This window comes from Sinohyriopsis cumingii, unplaced genomic scaffold (assembly GCF_028554795.1).
Source record: "Sinohyriopsis cumingii isolate HCF-2022 unplaced genomic scaffold, ASM2855479v2 utg000938l, whole genome shotgun sequence".
NCBI lineage: Eukaryota > Metazoa > Mollusca > Bivalvia > Unionida > Unionidae > Sinohyriopsis > Sinohyriopsis cumingii.
This window is the reverse complement of record NW_028315944.1, coordinates 1,847,849-1,874,360: the sequence shown is the minus strand read 5'-3', so window position 1 is coordinate 1,874,360 and position 26,512 is coordinate 1,847,849. Positions and strand designations below refer to the sequence as shown.

At 35.1% G+C, this 26,512-nt stretch overlaps 2 protein-coding genes across 2 annotated transcripts in view; one reads left to right on the top strand and one right to left on the bottom strand.

The window, feature by feature from the left end:
• LOC149772997 (gamma-butyrobetaine dioxygenase-like) overlaps window positions 1-7,109 on the top strand; it is a 64,381-nt gene extending 57,272 nt beyond the window's left edge. The window contains exons 11-15 of the mRNA XM_089946977.1: window positions 2,286-2,346; window positions 2,968-3,021; window positions 4,043-4,111; window positions 4,714-4,821; window positions 5,012-7,109. Of these exons, the coding sequence (XP_089803103.1) occupies window positions 2,286-2,346; window positions 2,968-3,021; window positions 4,043-4,111; window positions 4,714-4,821; window positions 5,012-5,119 (400 nt within the window). The 3' untranslated portion in view covers window positions 5,120-7,109. The remainder of the gene's footprint in view (window positions 1-2,285; window positions 2,347-2,967; window positions 3,022-4,042; window positions 4,112-4,713; window positions 4,822-5,011) is intronic.
• Window positions 7,110-8,754: 1,645 nt separating this feature from the next.
• Window positions 8,755-26,512, bottom strand: part of LOC149772996 (uncharacterized) — a 78,491-nt gene continuing 60,733 nt past the window's right edge. The window contains exons 7-8 of the mRNA XM_089946978.1: window positions 11,291-11,467; window positions 8,755-10,705 (exon numbers count right to left, since the gene is read on the bottom strand). Coding sequence (XP_089803104.1) covers window positions 10,494-10,705; window positions 11,291-11,467 — 389 coding nt within the window. The 3' untranslated portion in view covers window positions 8,755-10,493. The remainder of the gene's footprint in view (window positions 10,706-11,290; window positions 11,468-26,512) is intronic.

Sequence of the window (26,512 nt, the reverse complement as noted above, 5' to 3'; positions counted from 1 at the left end):
CGTTAGATATCACCCCATACTTAGTCAAGTAGAGCTATGGCCCATTCACATGGATGATATCGGATTGATAAATGTGTCAGTCCTCTTAACATTAGAATTACTCCGGCAGTACAGCCCTGTGCATATCCGTCTGTACAACTGACCCGGATTGGCTGTTTTGATTTTCAACAAGCCGTCCGTATCGATTCAGTGGCTATATCTTGCTGATACGGCTAGCCATTTACTCACGGCTTACCCTCTTGGACGGTACCGTAACAGTCTTATAGGCGAATGTTACACCTCATATATGCCTTCGGGAATGTATTATCCAAATATCAGTCTGTCCAGGACGACTCACACAGGGTGTGGGGATAAACCTGATGATAGTTCATACTCAGATCCCACAATAGAGCGGACTGAGCTTAGCTTCAAGGCGGCGGTTTGGGGAATTTATGGAATATTGTAACTCAGAATGTCTGCCACAACCCATCTTTTCCACATGCATAAAGGACAAGGCTTCATTTAGTTATGACGAGGGGCAAGTCAGCCCCTTCTTCCATCATTCTCAGCAGTAGGGAACTTTCCCCACAGTCGGAAAAAGTAAAATGCAGAATTCATCTGGCAAGATCAGTGACCCAAGCAATTCCAAAGCCTTCATTTTTCCGAGAGCGAACTTAAGATGTTCTTTCCATTCTCGCTGGTATAAGACGCCATCTTCACAGACCTCCCAGCATTAGACATGTACTACGCTGCAGACAGTCTTCTTCTGTGGTGGATAAAGACATTCTGCAAACCACTTTCAATCTCGTTAGTGTATAGTGGCCACGTCTTTGTTGTATGGACTTGGCATCTATGGTTACTTTTTTTGTCTGACTTGCAGTCAAGGGCGGCAATGCACATTCCGCCTGGTCATGAGAACGTCCATTTGAATCACCGTTGAATTCACTAGCAAGATAGGTGAATTGTGCAGGCAGCCAGTCGAACATTCCGTCCATTTTTCTGCACAGTAATCATCGCCTTATGAAGATTTCAGCTCATGAGATTAGGACCATGTCTGTGAGCCTCGTGTTCAAGTGCAACGTTTGATCCAAGACATAGTAGAAGCTGATGGCTGGCATGCATAATCAACCTTAGCTTTTACCTCAAAGATTTAGCTTCACAGAGACAAACTCTGCATATGGTGGGTCCTGGGTTGGCAGCCCAGATGACCACCAGACACAATTAAGAGCCAACATAGCCTATTAACTTCGCTGCATTCACCAGTGAAAGTTTGTAGCTAAGAAGGTTTTTGATATTCATCTTCTTAACTGGATAAAAATCACAATTATGTGACCTTAGGCTGTGCTGCTTGCCAGTCAAGAGAATAGTTATCATTTGATTAGGAAATCCAGCCATATTTCCCGAGAAGGATACCCAAGGTAGATGTTAAATGCTCATCATTCCCTCCTTCTATTACCTATTGTCCTAATGTTATGTGATGAGAGAATGCATTTGAATGAGAAATCAAATTTTTAAAGTAAATTATGTTTCTCTGAAAATAATTACCCAATCACATGACTTAAATAAATTCTCAGACCCCCCCCCCCATGCGAGCATCCATGTTCACATATTGCTCAGTGGCAAGGGGAGGTATTGAGCTATAGTTATTACCCTTTGTCTAAATGAAATAGAAAAATACAATATTTGTCTTTTGTTAATTTGACTGGATTTGGGTGGTAGTAGGCAATAATCATAACGATAATGTGATCGGGTAAGTTTCTAGGAAAACGTAATTTACTTAAAATTTTGCCTTTTCTGATTAAGGTTAAGTTATATATATAGATCGTGACTACATAAGGATTCTTGTTTTACATTCTATGTGACTTCTGAGATACCATGAATTATGAAAATTGGTGAGACAATGCAAAGTTATAAGTACCGCACCCTTATCACAACAGTAGGTCACTGACCCTTAATTTGCACTGTACCGACATTGATTAAATTATTTTTTTAGCTGTTAATGCTTGAATCATTAAACTAGATGATTGTATACATCTTTATTAATACAATACTCATACAAAATATCACTTTGACCTACATTTCACATTTTTCTGGCTTGGGCTAAATCTTTGTTTTCAGCTTATGACCACCTAGGTGTTTGCCTCACTGTATACATGAATCGTGAAACTTGGTGGGACGATACGTCTTGATGAACATGACTCCCTCATTATCCATAGGGTTTCCTTATGGTCCATTTCATATGCTTGACTGACTAAAATAGTGTTCAATATATCACTACTCTGCAGCTTAAAACCAATATTTTACAGGGAACATCCAGTACACATTGTCAATGAAAGAAAACATATTGAGGTCAATGACGCCGGTGAGGCAAGTTGCAATCTCTCTCTCTCTCTCTCTCTCTCTCTCTCTTCATGATTTTTTTTAAATACAGTTTTGCAAACTTTAGAGTTTGATGTATGGAAAATATATTTTCAAATTTGGAATTGTGCGGCATATGAGTCTTTTACATGATAATGTACCTTCATCTCCTAATTGTTTTCAGTTAAAAAATATTTGTTCCCAATACAGTTTTAATGGTATTGACATGTGCTGAAAGTCCTATTCAAACCTGTCTGAAAATCAGAAAAACAATTTAAAAACAGGACAGGATATTCATTTATTATCTGCATAAAACTTTCATATTCTTGTTATTTGGTCATGCAGGCAGATGATATTACATGCTTTGTGATGCTGATTTATTTCTCTACATTTTACAAATTGATTGGCAATTTTCTTAGTTGTTTGTTGTTAATATGATTTACTGAAAGAAGTATCGAAAGTGAGTTTTAGAGACAGAATTACATGTAATTACCCTGGAAAATATTTTCCTAATCAGTTCATAATTCAGTTGACAAGAAAAAATGATTTGTTTTTTGTATGACATAAAATCTGTAAATGTCGTATAAAAACAGGGACGTATTTATTATTTGATAATTTAATTTCTCCTAGGTTGTGAGGGTTAATTGGAATCCAGGAACGCAATCTCCAATGGCAGTACCTGAAGTAAGTCATTTAATATATCAATTTCGTATAGAAAGAACAACTAATATTGTGGCATGTCCGTATAAAAAATACAGCGCTGTGTAAAACATCTTCGCCATCAGTAACATGGTCAGCAGTAATACCAACTATGGTAATTTTGTGATGTATAACTGGATAACTGGTTGAATTGGTATGACTTTGAAAGGTACTTGAAACACGACATGAAGAGTATGACTTTGTAAGGTACTAGAAGTATACATCTCAAATGAATAATGATACAAATAGCATGAACATACACAATGAAGTGGTGTGACTTTGTAAGGTACTAGAAGTATACATCACAAATGAATAATGATACAAATAGCATGAACATACACAATGAAGTGGTGTGACTTTGTAAGATGCAGGAATACACATCATAGGGTGGTATGACTTTGTAAGGTGCTTGAAACATACTTGGTATGCCTTTGCAGGGTAATAGAAACACACATTATGAAGTGGTATGACTTTATAAGGTAGTTTAGAAAACACATCGTCAAACTGCATCAAGTTCACACCTTGTATCTGCATGAAGCAGGTGCAATAGTTCACAGCAACACGAAAACCGAATCTTTGCCAGGTAGCTGGGTATTTAACAGTGCTATTCTATAAGATATTAAGAATTATTATTATTATTTGGACATGTACCAAAAAGCAGCATTCATAGAAATGACTATTTTAATATCAGAATGTTTGATAACTATAACAAGTCTTTATCATTCATTCAGTCACATCATGTTGCCATTTCACTCTGTGCGATCAACCAATGTGTTGGCTCCTCTAGTTTATAATTCTCTATATTAATTTCTTAATTTCTCATCATTCTCGATTTTATTCTTCATCGGGATGGAAAAGTGTTAAATTCATCCAGAAGTAAACTATCTCTTAAATAAACTTCTTTTCATTTTCCTCTCTTTTCAGACTAAGACATTTTGCATATATTTTTTTCTGATTTAACATATTTTTATTTTCTTCTCCTCTCTATTATTCTTATTCAATGTAGGAAGATCTGGATTGTTACTACGACGCCTACCTGAAATTTGCAAACATGATAAAAACATCACCTTCATACGTAAGTTGACCCGATAATTCAGTCTGGTTTTCATAAAGTCAAATATGCATATACTTGTGTTATAACAAAATCAAGTAGAATCCCTGAATCTCAATGTTTCTAACTGAATATCTATTGATATTTTAACTTGAAATTGTAATTTTTACTACTGAAATGAATAATTAAAGTTGATCCATATCTTATGTACGTAAATTTGATTTAAATTGGTAGCTTTATGTACAATATCTCAGTCTTTTTTAGTAAAATGTATTATATGTTGACCAGTGGTCAAAATGCCAGTATGTAAGTTGCCATTTTATTACCTTAATGCTCGACATTTCTTTGAAACAAATTTATTATAGATACATTTTCTTTAATATTATTTAAAATCACGCCAAAAAATTGATTTTAAGCCTATTTAGATGGAGTTCGATGTATACACCAAGTTTAATAAAGACATTAATATAAAGCAAATAAGCAATCACGTAAGATGAAGATGGTGATGGCAACAGTAATGTTTTGAAGAACATGTGTAATAATCAAAACTGACTGCTTCTATTTAATGAACTACAAAATATATGAAAAAAAATAAGCAAACATGATGGAGTACAGTATGTTTTCAGAGAAAGCTACGTCTGAGACCGGGAGACCTGATTGGATTCAATAACAGGCGAATGGCTCATGGCAGAACTGCCTATGAGGAAACTGCCGGGGGACACCGACATCTGCAGGTCTGTTTATTTATGTTTAATTGTTTCTGTCTATTAATATTCCTAAAATGTCCATGTTGAAATTAAATGATATTCAGTCTGTCGTCACAGCCTGGCTAGTTTTGGCTTAGGCATAGCTGTTTTTGTCAAAAGAACTTCTCCTGTCCTGAAATGTGTGATTGTTTTAATACCAAATTATCTTTATTTTCAGGGGTGTTACATCAACATTGACGAGTTCAAAAGCAGGGTGCAAGTTCTTTCCTTAACCGTTGGTGATGGCAGTTTGGCAAAGAGGGTATTCAATGGTAGTTCATTCTAAGTCAAAACAATTACACGGCTTTAACAATCAACATTCATTTTTACTTTGGACATAGATACAAACCTGTGATTTTCCCCCCAAGATACATGTTTCTGAAGTACTCGCAGTTTCTTTGCTTCAGTCGACCAATGACTACATATTAAACCTGAGCATAACCTGTACATATGTGCCGTGCCATATGAGTGGTAATGTACAGCCACAGATAATAATTAGTATGCAATAAAAACAAGAATGCTGCAAATCAGTAAACTTGTAGATCAATCCCCGTCCCTAATTCATATTTATATGTTTTGAGCCAAGATATAAATAAATGATTTTTTGTGTGTTTTGAGGATCATATGTATTTACTGTTGTCTAAAATTATTCTCGTTTCTTGCTTTTATTTTTTCCTGTTCAAAAATACTAAACTGAAATTTTTTATCTGCAGACAGCACCTTCTTCAATTTTATTGACATATTTGATGCATATGGCGTACATGTACAAGAAGATGAATTGCTAAAACACAAGTATGCTTAGCTAAAACACCAATATGTTCAGCTAAAAGACACCAGTATGTTCAGCTAAAACATGAGTATGTTCAGCTAAAACACCAATATGTTCAGCTAAAACATAAGTATGTTCAGCTAAAACACGAGTGTGTTCAGCTATGACACCAGTATATTCAGCTAAAACACGAGTATGTTCAGCTAAAACACGAGTGTGTTCAGTTAAAACACCAGTATGTTCAGCTAAAACATGAGTATGTACAGCTAAAACACGAGTATGTTCAGCTAAAGCACCAATACGTTCAGCTAAAACACACCAGTATGTTCAGCTAAAACATGAGTATGTTCAGCTAAAACACGAGTGTGTTCAGCTACGACACAAGTATTTTCAGCTAAAACACGAGCATGTTCAGCTAAAACACAAGTGTGTTCAGCTAAAACACCAGTATGTTCAGTTAAAACACCAGTATGTTCAGCTAAAACACCAGTGTGTTCAGCTAAAACACGAGTATGTTCAGCTAAAACACCAGTATGTTCAGCTAAAACACTAATATGTTCAGCTATGACACCAGTATGTTCAGCTAAAACATTAGTATGTTCAGCTAAAACACCAATAGGTTCAGCGAAAACACGAGTGTGTTCAACTAAAACACCAGTATGTTAAGTTAAAACACCAGTATGTTCAGCTAAAGCACCAGTCTGTTCAGCTAAAGCACCAGTGTGTTCAGCTAAAACACGAGTGTGTTCAGCTAAAACACCAGTATGTTCAGCTAAAACACCAGTATGTTCAGCTAAAACACCAATATGTTCAGCTATGACACCAGTATGTTCAGCTAAAACATGAGTATGTTCAGCTAAAACACCAATAGGGTCAGCGAAAACACGAGTGCGTTCAGCTAAAACACTAGTATGTTCAGCTAAAACACCAATATGTTCAGCTAAAACACGAGTATGTTCAGCTAAAACACGAATATGTTCAGCCAAATCACGAGTATGTTCAGCTAAAACACGAGTATGTTCAGCTAAAACACCAGTATGTTCAGCTAAAACATGAGTATGTTCAGCTAACACACTAGTATGTTCAGCTAAAACACCAATATGTTCAGCTAAAACACGAGTATGCTCAGCTGTGACACCAGTATGTTCAGCTAAAACACCAGTATGTTCAGCTAAAACACCAATATGTTCTTTTAAAACACCAATAGGTTCAGCTAAAACGCGAGTATGTTCAGCAAAACACCAATATGTTCAGCTAAAACACCAATATGTTCAGTTAAAACACCAATATGTTCAGTTAAAACGCCAGTATGTTCAGAAACCAGTGTAGTTGTCAGTTGAATTTTGTTATTTGTTTTAAACACATGGTACATCATTATTTTTCCCAGCCTGACACTCTTCAAATGATCATTATTATTATTATTATTATTATTATTATTGACCTTTTCGTTATTTTGGATAATTCTGGTTGTTTTGCCAAATGGAAATATAAGTTATATGTGTATATATCTCTTTGTATATGTGTCTTTTCATGTGTGTTCTTCACTGTTATTGATTATATATATATATATATATATATATATATATATAGAGAGAGAGTACCAAATAGGTTAGTGTCATAGCTGTTTCCAACCTGTAACCGAAGGCATGACGTACCTAAATGGTACTTATCCCAAAGCTCTCATGCATGATTCTCTTATCTCAGTCTGTCAAGCGCTCAGTAACAATAAACTTCACACACCCCACTCAACCACCATAAATAACGGAACAAGGCCGAATGAAAGGACTCAGTGCACTGGAACTTGCTTACTAGCTAATGGGAATTTAATACTCAGGTATATGCACGAACATAATGGATTTCTATTTAGAAATGGTAGATAGGTACATGAATTAGAAACTGACTCCTATATACCAAACAGTTTGGAATGAGTTTATTCCAACATCCCACATTGTTTGGATACATGATTATGTATTTATATACAATGACTGAGGAGTTCCAAACAAAGACTTCATTTTGTCCTACAATTTTCTTCCAAAGATGCTGATGTATCTTACGTTAATTTCAGTCTAGACCATAAAATGTACATGATATCAATATTATAAACATCATTTCTGGTATTTTATACAGACCTGTAATATCTTTGGAACAATCTTTTGATTTCTTCTTCATTTCCAGACGATGTTCCAACATACGTACAATAAATAAGCTAACTTGGTAATATCGGACTTAAAACTAATAGTAGACCACATAACAAAGTTTAGTTCCGTCAGTGATGCACACAATACAGTATCTTGGTAGGAACATTGTGTCTCTACACAGTCTGCTCATTCCACTATAAGTGATATGAGAATACTACACACCCTACTAGGGTCCGACCATCATCCTACTTTAATGACTATTAGGACTGATCTACTTCCCAGATTTGATTCTTGCCCCAATGAACTCTTAAACTTGAAATGCAACATCAATTGGTCAGACCTTACTTCTGAAGAAAAACTGAATTATACTCAAGACATCTGCATTCTTATTAACCAAGATTGAGATCCCACATTGTGTTGCGATCTGTAATGACCACGGCTGCACTAACCAGGTGCATACGAAACAGATAAATGGATTATACACTGATATAGTAAAAGCTTTGTCGAACTCTGGTAATAGCTTGACTAGTAAATCCAAACATAGTCACCGGGTTATACCAGGCTAGAATGACTGTGTCAAAGAACATCACGACTTTGCACGAAATGTTTACCTTATGTGGCGTGAGAACAGTAAACCTTGTCACGGCCATCTCAGTAACCAAATGCGCCAAACAAGAGCACAATTTAAGTATGCTCTTAGATTATGCAAGAAGGAGGAAGTAAAACAGAGCAGACTCGCTAGCACAAAAATGTGAAAATATCTACCAACGTGAATTCTGGAAGCAAGTTAAACAAAATACTACTACAACTTTCAATAAACTACCAATTTGCATTGATGGGAACCATGGTCAGAATAATATATGCAACATGTGAAAAAAACATTTGGAAGACTTAATATTATTAAAAATGAATCGAATAAGAAGTTTGTGCTCTCAGCATTGAATACCCCTTCTGCTCGTATTGATGTAATCACATTATCTGAGGTCATAAGTACAATAAAAAACAAATAGGGGGTAAATGTCCAGGATCAGATATTTTATTTGTGAAACATTTTAAATTTTCAGATACTCGACTTAATGTGTTATTGATGATTTTATTTAATTGTATGTATGTGCATAACTTTGCACCAGATGATTTCACAAAAGTTACAATTATACCGCTACTAAAACCAAAACTGGTAACCTGGCAGACAAAAATAACTTCAGATATATAGCTCTTATGACTTATTTCAAAAATATGTGAATGCTTCATGCTGCAATGATGTGAAGTCATAATCTCCGATAATCAGTTTGGTTTTAAAAAGCAGCATTCAACAGATTTATGCCTATATGCCTTTAAGGAAACTGTCAGCTATTATGTAGAACATGGCAGCCCAGAGTTTGCATGATTTTTAGATGCTAGTAAGGTATTTGATAGGGTCAATTATTGGACACTCTTTAAAAAGTTGATTGATATTAAAATACCTGTCTGAATAGTTCATATTTTAGTTAACTGGTATGGCAAACATTTGTATCATGTGCAATGGGGAAGTGTAATACCCGGGGCTTTCCATGTAATCAATCGGGTGAGGTTTGGTTGTACATTTTTATGGAGTACACAAGAAAGCAATTTTATCAAAAGTGCTCATTATAATAAATCAACACTACGATTACAGATAAATAAAAGTTCTTAATACAAGTGAACTTTCCAAAACATGGAGATATATGTTTATAAATTACGAGTGCAACATTTTTTCAAATACCTGGAGCTAGAATTGAATGGTAACCAAAATACATCAAACTCAACAGCTCAAAACATTCACATGCTTGCATTGCTACCCAAATGAAAATCTTACAAATAAAGATCATAGTTAATTACCTATAAGAAAGGTGAACTCCTATCGTTAAGTGTATCGGAAGGAACTAGCTAGGCACATCCCAACACTGCTTATATGTGATTCGGAGATAATAACCCAATACTAGAAAGGTTATCCCCTTGGTGCTCCACCCATCTTATAATCCTTGACTGGGTGCTTTTTCATTTTCCGTTTGACTTCGAAGTTCACAACCTTCCTGATATCTGTTCTTTAGCTTCATGTATGTCATTATAGAAACATTCGCTGTAACACCTTTTCCATTAAGTATATGTACTTAACTCATACCGACAGCAGTAAGGAGTTTGCTGCTCAAGCCATCATTGTATTAATTTTGCCGAATACTAAATTCACTCACTTAGAATATAGGAAGAAATATACAATACGCTGATGCAATGCAAGGGATTTTACAAATTATTACACAAAAACCAAAATCTTTACTGAAATAATACATATTTGAATTGCAAGATTAAAAAACTGCTTTCAATACAATTTGCTAAAACAGTTAATCATGACAGTTGGGTAACTTAATCTAAATGGGTTACTTTTTATCTGAAAGATATTTAATAAAAATAAAATTTACAGCTTTTTAGTAGATATAAGGAAATATTTCATTGTGAAGTGGATATATTTTGCATTGTCTCTCATGACAATACAATGTTTCCACTTCACTGGTATATATATATATATATATATATATATATATATATCTGCGCTTGATATAATTATGATATCATCTGTAAAGATTCATTTATTTCACAGCCAGAATATATATCTTTAAGTTTTACAAATTCGTTAGAGATAACATCAAAGACTTCAGCCAGTCATCTTAGTATTTGCCTTTGGTTTTGTTTAAGGCTATTGTAAAGCAGTTAAGAGACTGTCATACACATCTCTGGTCTTATTTATCTTCTCGTTTCACATTTTTGCCGTTTGAGAACATAACGTAAGCTACATGATTGCCTTCATCTGTCCATATTTTCTCGATGTGAAGTTGTCCATCCTCTGCAAGACCTCGAATTTGATCCAGAGTGTACTTGTGGCTCACACCCTCTCCCTCAAAGAGGTTTATGTATTCTCCCTCTTCCAGCGATAGTGTGAGGTTGAGACCGGCTGGAATATTTAGAATGCGTTCGTAATTCAGGGAACTTGTAATGGCAGCAGCTAATTACATCACAGCAGAAATCTGTCATCATAGAGACTTTTACTGAAATTGTACATCCTCTTAGGAAAAAATCCAGATACTGATCTATTATTATTCGACGTGAATACACGACATGGATGAGAAGAATCTGTCACCCTAGATACTTTTAATGAAATACACGACGTACATACACATGACGGATGAGAAGAATTGGGGCGGGCTGTTGAAGGCATAATTGGTAGTTCTGTAGAGAGGAGCAAATATAGTAGGTCTGAGCAAGCAGAGTGGACTTTAAGATCTATCTGACGACTAAGCAACCTGAACAAATGATCAAGAATAAACACGATGAAAATATCTGTAAACATTCGAATTTGTATTTCTTCTTACTGAAGTATTGCGTTTGTTGTTCTGCGTATATTCCGATAAGATCAAAACAGTTATTTAATAATTAGTTATTCAACCAAAAGTATTGATTTTAAAGCTTGGTGACAGCATTATCAATGAAAAATCTACGGTTTTATGAGCCTATCTTTTTATAAATGGAATCTACTTACAAATGTATACTTCATGTTTGCATGTAGATCGAACCCTAATTATCACGGCACTTGAACCTTTGACTGAGAGGTCACGCGAGAAGCTGGCTTCCAATTTGAAATTGTCAATATTAAAATTGCCTTGAAAATCTCTGTTCAGTCTATGGAGGGCATTCAAGTATAGGTCTGCACAAACACCTAAAAAGAATCACTGATGCATAAATTCTGGGATAGACACATCCATATCCTGTAATAAATTGACAGATAATTATACATGTTGAATATTACTTTGAATTATTCATCGAACAGATTCAAGTTCAGACATAAAGAAGGATCTCTTTTCTGGGATAGACACATCCATAGCCAGTAATAAATTGACAGATAATTATATATGCTGAATATTACTTTGAATTGTTCATCTAACAGAATACAGTTCAGACATAAAGAAGGATCTTTTTTCACGTTTTTCAATAACCAGAGCTTTAGACTAAACAAAATACATTTATCTGTCTCAAATTACAGTTTAAAACTTTGACTAGAAAAATGTTCAACCTTCAGCCATATTTAATATTAAATCTTTCAAAAAAGATAACAACGAGTACAGTCGACTAAAACAGTAGCAGAGATCGAATAGTATACAAAGATAATGAATTATCCAAACACTTCTTTAAAAGATGTACCAAAGTAAATGTCCACATGAATATGAGGTGCAATGTTCGATATAGTTCCCCAATGTACAGCTTTCTTCGAAATAATGTCCATGTGAAATCGACTCAAACATTTGGATTTGACAAATATGTACCAAGTTTACTATTTTTGGTTCACAGACTGTGTGACAAAGAATACTATTGGTATATGAAGAACACATTACCTGTAGGATATTAATGATACATAAAGAAGACCTTACCTGCAGGATACTACTAGTACATGAAGAAGACATTGTCTGTGGGGGGGGGGGGGACCGAGTGGTCTAATGCGCTCTCCGTTACGGATCACTGCCATCTCACCTCTGTCTGCGCCGGTTCGAGTCTAGGATTCAGCCAATGTGGGTATGTGAGAAAGCTTGCCAGTAGCTTCTCGTGGGTTGGTGGTTCTTTCCGGGGTTTTCCCGGGTTCTTCCTCCACCATTAATACTGGCCGCCATGTATAGCCTATCATGTGCTGAAAAATGGCGTTAAACCCCACAACAACAACATTACCTGTAGGATACTATTGATACATGAAGAATACCTTACCTGTAGGACACTATTGATACATAAAGAAGACCTTGCCTGTAGGACACTATTGATACATAAAGAAGAGCATACCTGCAGGATACTATTGATACATAAAGAAGACTTTACATGCAGGATACTATTGATACATAAAGAAGACCTTACCTGTAGGACACTACTGATACATAAAGAAGACCATACCTGCAGGATACTATTGATACATAAAGAAGACCTTACATGCAGGATACTATTGATACATAAAGAAGACCTTACCTGTAGGACACTATTGATACATAAAGACCTTACCTGCAGGACACTATTGATACATAAACAAGACCTTACCTGTAGGACACTATTGATACATAAAGAAGACCTTACCTGTAGGACACTACTGATACATAAAGACCTTACCTGCAGGACACTATTGATACATAAAGAAGACCTTACCTGTAGGACACTATTGATACATAAAGAAGACCTTACCTGTAGGACACTTTTGATACATAAAGAAGACCTTACCTCCAGGATAGCAGCAGGGAAGGCGAACAGGCTACTTTTTAGACAAGTCCATTCACGAAAATAAAGCTTCTTACGAAAATGAAAAATACAAGGTCAATAACGCCAAACCAGAGACTCTAACTGACCGAGATTTCTCTAATTGGGTTACTTTATCTTTGACTCTTGTGGTTTTGGAATCGGTTCACAATTAGTACTTCCAGTTCAGTACCCTTGAATGTAGTTCTAGTCTATTTTTAGCACATTTTTTCATTTTGGTGGTGATATAAGAGTTAAATTTATGCATTTTTTTTTTGTAGGGATTTAAAGGTAATTGTTTATTCTTGAGAATATAAGCTCAGGATGTGGCTTTCCGTGTGTATTTCGGCGACAGTGCACAGTGAGTAATAAGGCCTTGATGATAATCTGGAAGTGAAATCTGTGTTATGTTTACATACTGCTCTGTTGACAGTCCAGCCTCTCCAAAATATGCAGGTCAATCTTTGACAAGAACTTTACTGTGAAGTCATATTTGAAGGTATTTTAAATTAACATGTGATTTGTATTGATTGTCGCACAGTGGACAGGCCAGTATTGAGAAACAAATGTACAGAACATATAGTAAAATTAATTGTGTTCTATGTTCTTTTGTGTGTTTGTTTACCCGTCAGACACGCACTGTTGGTCGTCACCCTCCCTGTTGCTGTTTTTTAACCAAAATTTTTTTTCAAGACCTACACGATATTGCGACCGAGGATCGTGTAAATATATCGTGATAAATCCGTGTGGGGTAGCTTGCGCACGTGAAAAGAAGTTTTTGAACTTAATCATATCCATATCCCCTGAACACCAACTCTGATGAATATTTCGCAGAGTATGTGTATCGACACTAATAAGCACAACTAAAATATTGCAGTTATCTCTGATCACTTTAGGTATTTGTGTATATCGCTGAGTAACATAAATCACGTCTGTGTTTTTTGTGTCTTCCTCGAGAAGATATCCGAGGTGGATTTGATTGCTTGTCCAGCATCACATCATCGTATACTACGAGATTATTAATAAATCCATCAAGGTCATCTACATGTGGGGCTTCATCAATATCGATGATAAAATCAATAATATCATTGCCATCCTCGTCCAACAATTTTGCGTTTTCATTAAAATCTTTAAGCACATCATAGCTTCTCTGATCATCTACAGCTTGTTCCACTAAACATAACCTATCCGACTTGAGCCATCTCATTTTCAGATTAAGCAACAATTGTGTCTTACCAGACCCAGATGGACCTATGATAATTGCTCTGATAGAATTTGGTAGCGCTGGATGATGCTTGACTAGCTCTTTCTTTCGTGTCGCTAAAAAATCCATGATATCCATGTTGCACAAATATAATAAATAATATGGATTTATATTGTGTTCGATACAGAGCCCCCACCCATATAAGTGGATTAACAACAGCAATAACAAAAAATAAAAAGCGCACACCTACAGGCAAGTGTGTGAAATGTGGTACAAAACATACAAATTTATCTCCTTTGACAAGTCAAGGAAAACAGGTGGAGATATCGCTGCTTCATTAGGAAAATTATCAGGAGCGCCATGGGCAAAGTATTCAGGAGAAACACACCTTCCTGGATATAATTATTGTAGTCCTGGAACCCGACTTGATATCCGACTTGACAAGCGAGATCAACCAAGACCCGGAGAGCGTCCAATAAATGCGATTGATCAAGCATGTCACGTTCATGATGTAGCGTATAAAAATAAGGATTTACAGCGGCATATTGCAGATGTCAAGTTGATTTACTCGTTAAATTCCATAAAAAAATAAATCTCTCAGAGAAAAATTTGCTAGCTTCTTTGTAAAGTCCGCGATGAAAGTTAAACTAGTATTAGGCGTCGGTCATTAATCAACCGATTATTATTATTATTACGGAATCGACTTATTATAGCCCAAGAGGATATTGGAAGTGTAGAGCAGTGATTAGTAAACTTGCTGATGCAGCAAATGTCACAGGTTCTGTTGCTGCATATTGGTTAGCACGACTTGCAATATGGCAAATTATACTACCACCACCTAAACAAATCCAGTACGCACATTCTGATGTCAGCACTCCCAATAAAGTTCATCAAGCAGATATTTTTTAACGCACGATACTATTAAAACACGTAATTGTCAATTACGCACATACAAATACACGTTGACTGTCGTTGACGTTGCAAGTAGATATAAACAAGCAGAACAATTATCAATTAAAACAGCAACTGAAGTTGCTTCTGCGTTTGAACGAATTTATGAACATGGTGGTCCACGATGGCCACATTTGCTACAGGTTGATCCTGACAAGGAATTTCTTGGTGCAGTATCATCTCTGATAAAGAAAACATAACGTCAAAATCAGACGAGGACATATCGCAATTCATCGCGATCAGGCAATCGCTGAACGATTTAATCGAACACTGGCTGAGCGGTTATTTGGATATCAATATGCAAAGGAAATATCCACCGACCTTAAGTCCGGGGATAAGAGTTCTCTGAATGGTTTGCAAGACTACCAAGCGTGATAACTGCGTGAAATATTGAAATTACTCGTGCAATTTATATGAAACCCATTAATGCGATCACAAAAGATTATACCAATACAACGACATGTCTCCTTCTCAAAACAACCAGTACTAAGTAATGTGACTGTATGATATTTATATCAACCTGGTGAACTTGAAGGTGGTAAAAAAAGAGCAACTTATTCTATTTGGAGTGTGACGACACATAAAATTTCCAGCACGGTAAGATATACGGGTAGACCTGCAATCTACAGATTAGATTCAACTGCTCCTCAGCGTGGATTTGTACGTGAACTATTACAAGTAATTCCTTAAGACACACAATTAACCACCGCGTTAACTTTTGTGAACTATCGCCTCTACGTCTATTACACTCAAGACAGGTCAGCATCTCATTTTCACGTGTGTGACCAAGACTACTATTAATTATATCTATAGTAAAATATATTGGATTATTATTTGAATACTGCCACAAGATTACTATGTTACAGCTCGCACAACGATTATTCTGTCGTTATTTCAATGTCATGATAAATTCAGCATCGAGATCAAAGTCGCGCTTATTTTTGTTATATCACACTGCTTATAAGTAGCTAATTTTTCGTTACTACATCGTCGTTGATTTCCTAAGTTTTATTATTATTCACTGCGCAGTCGATGACAAACCTCCGTAGTTGAGAATATTCTTCTGACTCGAGACACTGCGAGATAAATTAAATTTGATCATTCAATACGATCATCAACAATCCAAATATTTGTATCAGAAATAGTTAATCCTTGTCACGAAGGAATCGTTATAGCATATTACAGAGTCCACGGAGTTTTGTCCATCATTAACGCGCTCTCAACAACACTGACAGGAACTTAAACAATATCATTCAATAAAAGAATGTGTTTCTCATCACCTGAAATTTCAACTTCGATATTTGTTTTCTAATATCTAATGGTCGATAGCACAATGGTACAGGTAGACTTGAAAACTTTTCTATATGTAAAAGAAATAATTGCTGTTAAAGTGTATCACGAACGATCTTTCTACCTGTAACTATCAAATCATCTAGTCTCCACATATTCCTAAAATTGTTCATAGGAGTTTCTGAAATTATCTCATGCATTATTTCACACTGAACTTCATTTGTTTGTAGTCTGATTAATTTCTTAAGCTCTCTTCATTCTGGATCAAGTGCTCTATGATCATCAGTTATTTCTTCATAACAATCTACGAAATGTTTGAGCCATTCAAGTGGAGACAATCCAGCAAAAGGCGATTGTTGACCATGATCACCACATATTATCACATCAGAATTTTTCATCAACAACCAATCAAGAAAGGTTTTTAATGTCTCCAGCAACACTGTACATATTTCATCCCAAATAATTGTTGGAATACATTTTTCACTCATTCGTTCTGGAGTCCATATATCTCCTTTCCATCGAAAGAAGCTGTGATAAGTATGAGATTTAAGTCCTCGTTCGTTAAATTCTCTGGCGAGTCTATGTGTAGGGGTTAACACAATTACATAAAGTCCACGAAATAATTCAATGGCACGTGTTGTTTTATCCAGAACATCCTGGTTCGTTCAAATAAACTGTTTTATATCTCATTACGGGATCAATGGTGCTGATGATACTGATATTTGATTGTTTTTTCACGACAAATATTTGTATGCTCAACATCAGATGTTTCTTCATAGCTGTGCAATTGTTCTCGTTTTATTCTCCATCCACCCCATGATGATTCAGTGTCGATATCCAGCTGTTTCAATCGATTTATATGTTTCTTGTCGATACTAAACGAATCTGTAGCTACTCTTACAGCAAGTTTAGGAAATCTGTTCACCATCGACAGTAGGTTTATTGATACGTCGGCGAGCATCGAAGATATTAAATGAGTAAACTGCGGTGACTCACTATCAGAGTTATAATTACAAATTTACCTTATTTAGTTCCATTTGACAGATAAGCTGTTTTTCGGTTAACAGGTATTCTTCTTCGCTGTGTCAGCAATTATAAAGTCTAGTTCAGCATTATCGATAACTAATCGACAACAACTTACCACTTATTTTTCTACCGAGATCCTTAGCGAGTTTATTTTCGTAATCGATTTTATCTTCATCCTCATTACGATGCAAATATCGTTTTTTCTTTTCCTTTTGCCAAATTTGTTTCTGTGATTTATATGATATAATCGCTTAACTTATTGCTAATGGTGTTAGTATTTTTACATCGAACATATATAGATAATAAAACTACTGGTGCCCACATTTTTTTCTGAAAAGTATTTACCAAACCATATATAACAAATCGGATGAAGACCTTCGGCAAACTTAAAAGACGTGATTCGTGCAAATAAAGTTAAATCAATATCTGATAGAGGTCCATTTATCGATACTAGGGTCATCTCGTGTGTTGGATATCGGAATTCGCCTAAAATATTCCAAGTATTCACCCATACCGAGAAAACTTCATGGATAACACGTAGCCATATCAAGAGATCTCGTATTTATGTAATCGTATCTGGTATTCCGTAATCCACCGTGTCCGTATTCGACACAACTTGATATTATATCATCGAGAAAATCCAACCGAGTTGTTTTCCATGAATTTTTCTCTCTAGCAAAGTGAGTCACGTCTGGTGGAATCGTAAAACAAGTACTGAGCTACTTTTCGTAATCGTTGGTGTATTTCGACGCAAGATCATTTATTTTTGTATGAAGAAATTCTGTTCGATAAATTTCACCATTAGGTCTTACAAACTGATCAAATTAATTTTCTTCGATACATATACTGCCATCAGGTTTAATTAATTCGTCATGATTTTCTTCGGAATTCTGAAATAGCCGCACCGACACAGACTCATTATTACTTATTTCGTTAACAAAATCAAATATTTTTCCTTGGCAAAATCTAACGGTTCTATCTCTTGGGAATATTGTTATAGCAGAAATCCAAGCATGCGCATTATGATCAACGACATTTATCGGAGCTCCTCTCGATAAATATTTTGGCTTGTATGATACTTCTCCTGTTATTGTTTGTACCATTATTGGAATTTTAGTGATTTTTCTAACTTAGCAACATCATTTTTTGTAGTTCCTTTATCTTTGACTGATTCCGCCCATTTGTTTATTTTTTCACGTGGTAGATGTGTTAGTTTTTTCCACGTGTTGCATTTGTAAAATGCTCCATTACTAGTTTCCTTCCACAATTTATTTTCGAATATTTCATCGGTTTGAGATCATCAGTGCTAGGTTTATCATTTAGCGGATATATCGCTCGTTCAAAATACGGTTTGTCAACATTCCTGGTTTGGAATTTTTATTTAACGTAACAATATGTCCAGTGTGATGTAATCGTACAGGGGAACGTTTGTCACGGATAATGCAATTATCGTTTACTTCGGCGGTATCTACCGCTACAATAAACTTTACTCTAAAAAAATATCTTTGATTGTCGAGATAATTAAGTATCCTCGCCGCTCGTTGGTCATTCATTGTAGCATCGATAAAACCTTAGGTATCCCGCATGATTCTGAATGTTGACCATTCATGAGATGCACCATCAGCGTGAAATTGTTAATTGGTGTCATGAATACTTTTAATCAGTTTCATTCGTTGGATCAACCAGAGCTCGCCTCGGCAAGTCAGGGGTTCTTCTGTCAAGATTGAATCTATTTTTAGAAGGCTTGATTGCAGATAGTCTCTCAAACTCCTCCATATTATAATTAAGGCAATTATATATATATATATATATATATATATATATATATATATATATATATATATATATATATATATATATATATATATATAACAAACAAAAATAACTGTAAATGGCTAATGATCGGTTCTTCATTTCCTTGTAACAAAGCTTGCGCAAATGAATTCTGCGGAATTCACCTAAGAAACGTGCGAAGAGGGAGTCTAGGACCAAAAATGTGTTTCAAGTGTGGTGTTGGTGTTAGAGTAGAAATGCAGTTGTGCGTCTAATGTGGTGGTCAACATATAGAGAGCTAAAAAAATATTATGATAAAAAAAATAACGCCGATGAATCTCCCATAAAAATTCTTAAGACTATTTCACCAGGTTTTCAAAATAATTATCTAGACAAATGATATTATTATTATATAAATGAAACAAAATGAATTTGTGAAACATCCCATCATCAACAATTATGAAGCATCTCAGATGGTGTAACCAGGAATTGTCAACTGAAAGAAACCAGTCGGTTCTATTAATAATGCTGGTTATCTCAAATTTACTATTGGGGAAGAAAGATTATTACTCATACATTTTTCTATGAATGTTTTCATGGACTAATGATAGCTGGTTTTGTGAAATAGCATGCTGATTCAGATAAAAAAAATAAATCTTTTGTAATTTACGAGCTGTTACACAAAAGTCAAAATCGCAAATTTGGTTACAAATGTATGCACAAAATAACTGCAAGGAGAGCTATTACATTTGTCAACGTGGAGACAGGTAAAGAAATAATGTGTCAATCAATGAATACAGCTGACAAATACTGTTATATTTGCATACCTTCAGTTTGACGCGTCGTGGATAAAACGTATAAATCGGCGTATTCGAAGAAATATAAACGAAAAGTAATATGTCAGTATCTCCCAACTGATTAGATGCATACACGCCGGACAAAGGGAGATAACTCTGTCAAGCAAATCTTTATCCTAGAGAAATTTAGCAGTTACCCCGCTTGTTACTGCGTAATATTATATGACTAACGGGATTATTTATTATTAAGTCATCGTAATTGTTATACTCAGTAATTTACCTACCTATAAGGCAATTGGCAGTCAGTGGAGTAGCGCAATTTGTAACAGTGCAAATTCATTGAAGGATATTTACACTTGTTGACTTCGTTCTTGATAAGTTCAGAAAAACAGTAAGTCACATGCCCCACTAATGCAATAAAGCTAAGTTATTTCTAGACCTCTAGGTAAGATAGCTGTATACAGACCTAACATGAACTTTAACTCGGCAGAAGTACATGTGCCATTATTTATAACAGTGTGTTTGGAAATTAAAATAAATGCACTCTGCAGTTTACAATAATTATATTTTTTCAGTATAAAAATCATTTGTAGGAATCCAACATAGGTAATGTCATATTAATTTCTGAAACATGTATCTGCAATGATGGTCCGTGGTGCAGTGCTAGCTTGTTGGAATCTCATACTTGAGGTCAGACGTTCTAATCCTATGAATGACAAATTTGTCGATGGTAGGGCTATAGTCTTTAATTAATAAATCGGTGGCTCCATCCCATGCTCGAACTTTAACAAACAAGTACACCATCCCACCATGTCACCACCTTTATCGTTAGGTAATCTAGGAGTTCACATAGGTTTTGTGTCATCATTAGATCTGAGATTGTATATAATGATGTCAATATGCTACTACAGTTAATACTATGTGTTCTTCCATACTCAAAACTAAGCTTCTATATAATGCTGTAAATATGTTATTATAGTTCTGTATATAATGCTGTAAATAGCTTGATATAAATGCTGAAAATATGCTAATGTTGTGTAAATATTTTTATTATTATTTTGAACAGAATTTATTATCTAATGAATTTCGAAAATATTAATGCTTTTTTTTCTTCAATTAAAAAATTAAAACATGATATAAAAATTTAAACTTAAACCTGAACAAATTACTTGTGATTTTGAATCATTACAACAACGAAAATTTGAAGATAGATATACACAACCAGAACAATACAGATTCATTAAGCTGATTCAAATAATCTATGTTACAATCCTTAGCGACAGTAAAAGATACAGAAGTTTAAGAATTCGTTTCTCTCGCACACGCGATCGAAAAAAATAGATCAGAATGATCTCACGAATACGAAACAAAATAAAGATTGTGAATACGCATGTAAGGCAGTTGAGAAAGATGATGTCAATTTGTGAAAAGATTCACTACAAAAATGAAAATGAAAACAATGACAAAGTCACTAGTGATTGTGAAATTAAAAGTGTTAATCCCGAATAATAACAGTGTAATATTTATTCTGAATATTTATATGTTGCTTGAGGATGAAATTATTATTATGTAATTTTTCATTTTTTTCTGTTTTACATGAAATTTAATTAATTTGAGTCACAAATTATGACGAGAATCAGTATAAAAAAATTACGTAACAAATCTGTAAGATTTTTTAAATGAAATTATTATCATACAATTTTTTCGATGAGATTTGCGTTACTTTGAGTACCAGTACCCCAGCAAATTATTATTATGCAAATTTTATTTGCGTATACATGTTTCAGAAATAATTATTATGTAATTTTTTATTTTATTTTCTGTTTTCGATGAGATTTTATTATTTTGGGTACATTTACCACAGCAAATTATGAAATCTGGACGAGAATCAGTAAAAAAAAAGTAAATCATGTAACAAATCTATAAGATTTTTTTAATGAAATTATTATCATACAATTTTATTCGATGAGATTTGCATTATTTTGAGTATGAGTTACCCAGCAAATGATGAAATCAGTCCTATAATTATTATTTTGCTTACCATTTACCCCAACACACTATGAAATGTGGTCGATGATCACAATTTTGAGTACTATTTACCAAAGCAAATAATAAAATTGGTCGATAATCAGTGAAGAATAAGATTATTTTTTTATTATTATAATATTTATTCTAACTGTAATATTTATTCTGATTATAATATTTATTTTTTATCCGAATCAGATATTTTTACTTTCTTTGAATCTAGCATGAAGATCTAAGAAATGTTCTTTATGATCTTACATACAGATTTATATCTAAAACTGCATGTCACAAATCAAGCACGTGTCCGGTTTGGTCAGTAAGTCTGAAATATATCCTTGATAATAGCGGATTATGACATCGCAGATGAACCGGATTAACAGGTTCTAACACAATAAAAAAATCCAGGGGGTACTTGAGGTGTAAATGTATAAAAAAAAAATATCCCTTTTGAGTCTGACTGAATTTTTCAATATCTACTTGATATCTTCCATCGATAGCACCAGATACAAGATTGACTGGGATCGTAAATGTAATATTGACAATTCCTGGTGAAATATGACGACATCCACCGTATGGATCATTATTGAGTTTGAGAATATTCGGAGAATGGGCTATTTTTCTGTATGATTCAAGTACTTTGGGAAAATATTCATCGATGAAACCGTTGACTGATTTTTTTTTAGCTCGTCACGTTATATCCAGGAAATTTAAATGTTGGTAGATCTGCCTATGACAGCGGATTTGTAGCGGTCGAATATTTGTTGAGGAATAATTGTTGATGTTAGTAACTAGTGCATCCCGTAATATATTCACCTCTGGACTCGATCACCGTCTGCATAATACTCTGATGAACAATTTCGAGGTCAGATGTAACCAGGTTCAAGAGTTCTATTTGTTTGATGATTTCCTTCCTTGTTCTTGTGAACGTCACCTAAAAAAGATACTCGGTGAACAACTGACGCAATTTGTGGCAATATCGTTTGTGGTCACAAATAATATCATCAAAAGTAAATTTTATATCATCGACGATATATGGTCTTTGGGGTGTTTCATACATCCACCGCATTTCATTGGCGATATATATTTCACTACTGTCGGGTTTAGATTCTATTACTCGCCACAGAGGATTATTCTTATAATTCCAGCTGCATTCATTGTCACGTTACTGCTTTCGGGCTGATCAGTGGTATCCTTTGCAAACATCTTTGACGGACCAGCTGACCTCGAGTAATCATCGGAATACCTTGCCAGACCCAGTATTGTCATGGCAACATCGGCATTTTAGAGACACGATTCAATATCGTTTCCGTCAGTCATGTATTTGGCACTGTTAAATAATGTCATGACACCATTGTTAACAAAACCAACTCGATCACCATTTCCGTATTCTGTATCATCTGCTTTCAAAAGTCTACCTTCGATCAAAAACAAATGCCTCAGCGGGCAAGAAATATCTACTTGTACCCTGAACTTGCAACTCAGTTCTTCCTCGTACGTTAGGTACACGTGCATCATAAGAATAATATTGATAATCATGCACGGACTCGTCTTTTAGAACTGGTGCGTCCATGTAAAATGCGGGATCAGATACACGTTTGAACATTTTATTATATTTATTATCGTCAAACACGAAGACCACTTTCTGCTATCAAACCAGCAGTTATAATTTTCTTCTTTTTCTGATAGTAGTACGCCAGCCAACCCGGCTAGATTTTATTTCCAGCTTGATTTATTATTTTACTAACATTTAGGCCAACAGGCATAACTTTAGAGCTGGGTAATTTTACTGATTGCGGTTTTCGTCGTATTAATCGTGCTAGTCTACCCTTGATTGCTGGAAATGCTCTAATAGCAACATCATCAACAGCACCAATACCTTTATCAAGAGCAACTCAATAGCTTTCATTGATAATTGTTATGCAATCGGTATTGCTTTTTGGGCTATCCTTCTGAATACTCTGAACAACATCACCGAGTCCATCACCGTAAATCGCTTTGTATGTTCGTAATCGCAAATGTATCATCCTGACCACTACAGGTCCACTTTGAGCATTATGTAAGATCATCTTATTTTATTGTCATTGATTTAATTACATACCCTCAATCACTGTGGTAATCGTCAACGATTTTATCGATGAGAGACCGATAAACATTAATGTCCATGATACGGCCTGTAAATAATCGTTGACAAATAGCAGCTTCTTTATTAGTGATTTCTGGGGAATTATTACCGGCTCGTCTTCCACCAATTAAAATTTCTAGTCTGTCCACATAGGCAAGAAAGTTAATGGGGCATGGAATAATAAGACCACTTCCTCGAGTAGCAATACAACTTCCAGTGGCACTGGAGCTATGATCTATGTAATACAATTCTTCTTCTTCATCACCTGGTGTTAAGTGTTCCATTTGTATTTTATGGTCGTTTACTTTCTGCTGGAATTTAGCAACATTTTTTATCATCACCTTTGATACTCTGAAGATCATTAGCGACGATATATACATCTTTATTCCAATTTTCACGATTCAGAGATTCAATATATTTGGGTTTTACTTATTTTCTCTTTTATCGTATCCATACGCGGCAATATCAGTGCCGCATTAAACCCTGTGGAGGCCCTTAGGCCCTTAGGCAGTCGAAATCTTGCCCCCCCGTCCCCTCGCAAATTATCTCCTAATACATTTTATCAATATTATTTTAATCCGTTGTCGCGGGGCCCATAGGCCGGTGCCTACTCTGCTTTTTCGGTAATCCGGCACTGGGCAATATCTATTATTTGGTCTTGATCCTTAATAGCAACAATACCTTCAGGTTTAAATTTGTACATAAAATTAAATGTTGCTTTTGAAGATTGTTGTAATGTAGGTTGTGGCTGTGGTTGTCTTTGTTTTTGTCTTTGTTATAAAGATGAGAGATATCTATCTATTCCATCCATAAATATAATATATTTTATATCACTATCTCTGGCTGACGCAATACTATATTCTAAATATCCATTTGTACCAAGTTTTTTGATACACAGACTTATTAGCACACTAAGGTTTTAAAATATTTTTTCTGCTATTAAAACTTGCCGCTGCAATTTCAGATAACTGACCCAGGCTTTTAATACCTCTTTTTTTCCTTTCTGCCATTTTTCCAGTTGCTTTAGCGGTTTGCTCCAACGTGGGAAGAACTACTTCGGTAGCCTTGGTAACCGGTTCAAATAACTGTTCTAGACCCTATATAAATTCCACCTTGACTCCTGACGCTCTTGAAGTTGTTGCTTGACAGAATCTCAGACGGGGAAATATTTCTTAATTGCCTCTTGTCGCTGTCGAGCTAGATTAGTTGTGTGAGATTTCATTATTGATATCATAATGATTTAATTACGCACACACTAAAGCAGCAGGGAGGGTGACGGCCAACAACGAGTGTCCAACGGGTAAACAAACGCTCAAAAACACAAGCGTCAAAAATAAAGTAACCCAATTAGAGAAATCTCGGTCAGTTAGAGTCTTCGGTTTGGCGTTATTGACCTTGTATTTTTCATTTTCATACGAAGCTTTATTTTCGCGAATGGACTTGGATAAAAAGTAGTCTGTTCACCTTCCCTGTTTCTAGGATACTACTGATACGTAAAGAAGACCTTACCTGTACAATGGTATTGATACATAAAGAATACCTTACCAGTGTGGTACAACTGATACGTAAATAAGACCTTACCTGCAGGATACTACTGATACATAAAGAAGACCTTACCTGTAGGATACATTGATACATAAAGAAGACCTTACCTGTAGGCTACTACTGATACATAAAGAAGACCTTACCTGTAGGCTACTACTGATACATAAAGAAGACTTTACCTGTAGGCTACTACTGATACATAAAGAAAACCTTACATGTACGATACCACTGATACATAAAGAAGACCCTACCTGTACAATACTACTGATACATAAAGAAGACCTTACCTGTAGGATACATTGATACATAAAGAAGACCTTACCTGTAGGCTACTACTGATACATAAAGAAGACCTTACATGTAGGCTACTACTGATACATAAAGAAGACTTTACATGTAGGCTACTACTGATACATAAAGAAAACCTTACATGTACGATACCACTGATACATAAAGAAGACCCTACCTGTACAATAATATTGATACATAAAGAAGACCCTACCTGTACAATAATATTGATACATAAAGAAGACCTTACCTGTAGGAAAAATTTATACATAAAGAAGACCTTACCTGTAGGAAAAATGTATACATAAAGAAGACCTTACCTGTAGATACTACTGATACATAAAGAAGACCTTACCTGTAGGAAAAATTTAAACATAAAGAAGACCTTACCTGTAGGAAAAATGTTCACATAAAGAAGACCTTACCTGTAGGATACTACTGATACATAAAGAAGACCTTACCTGAACAATACTA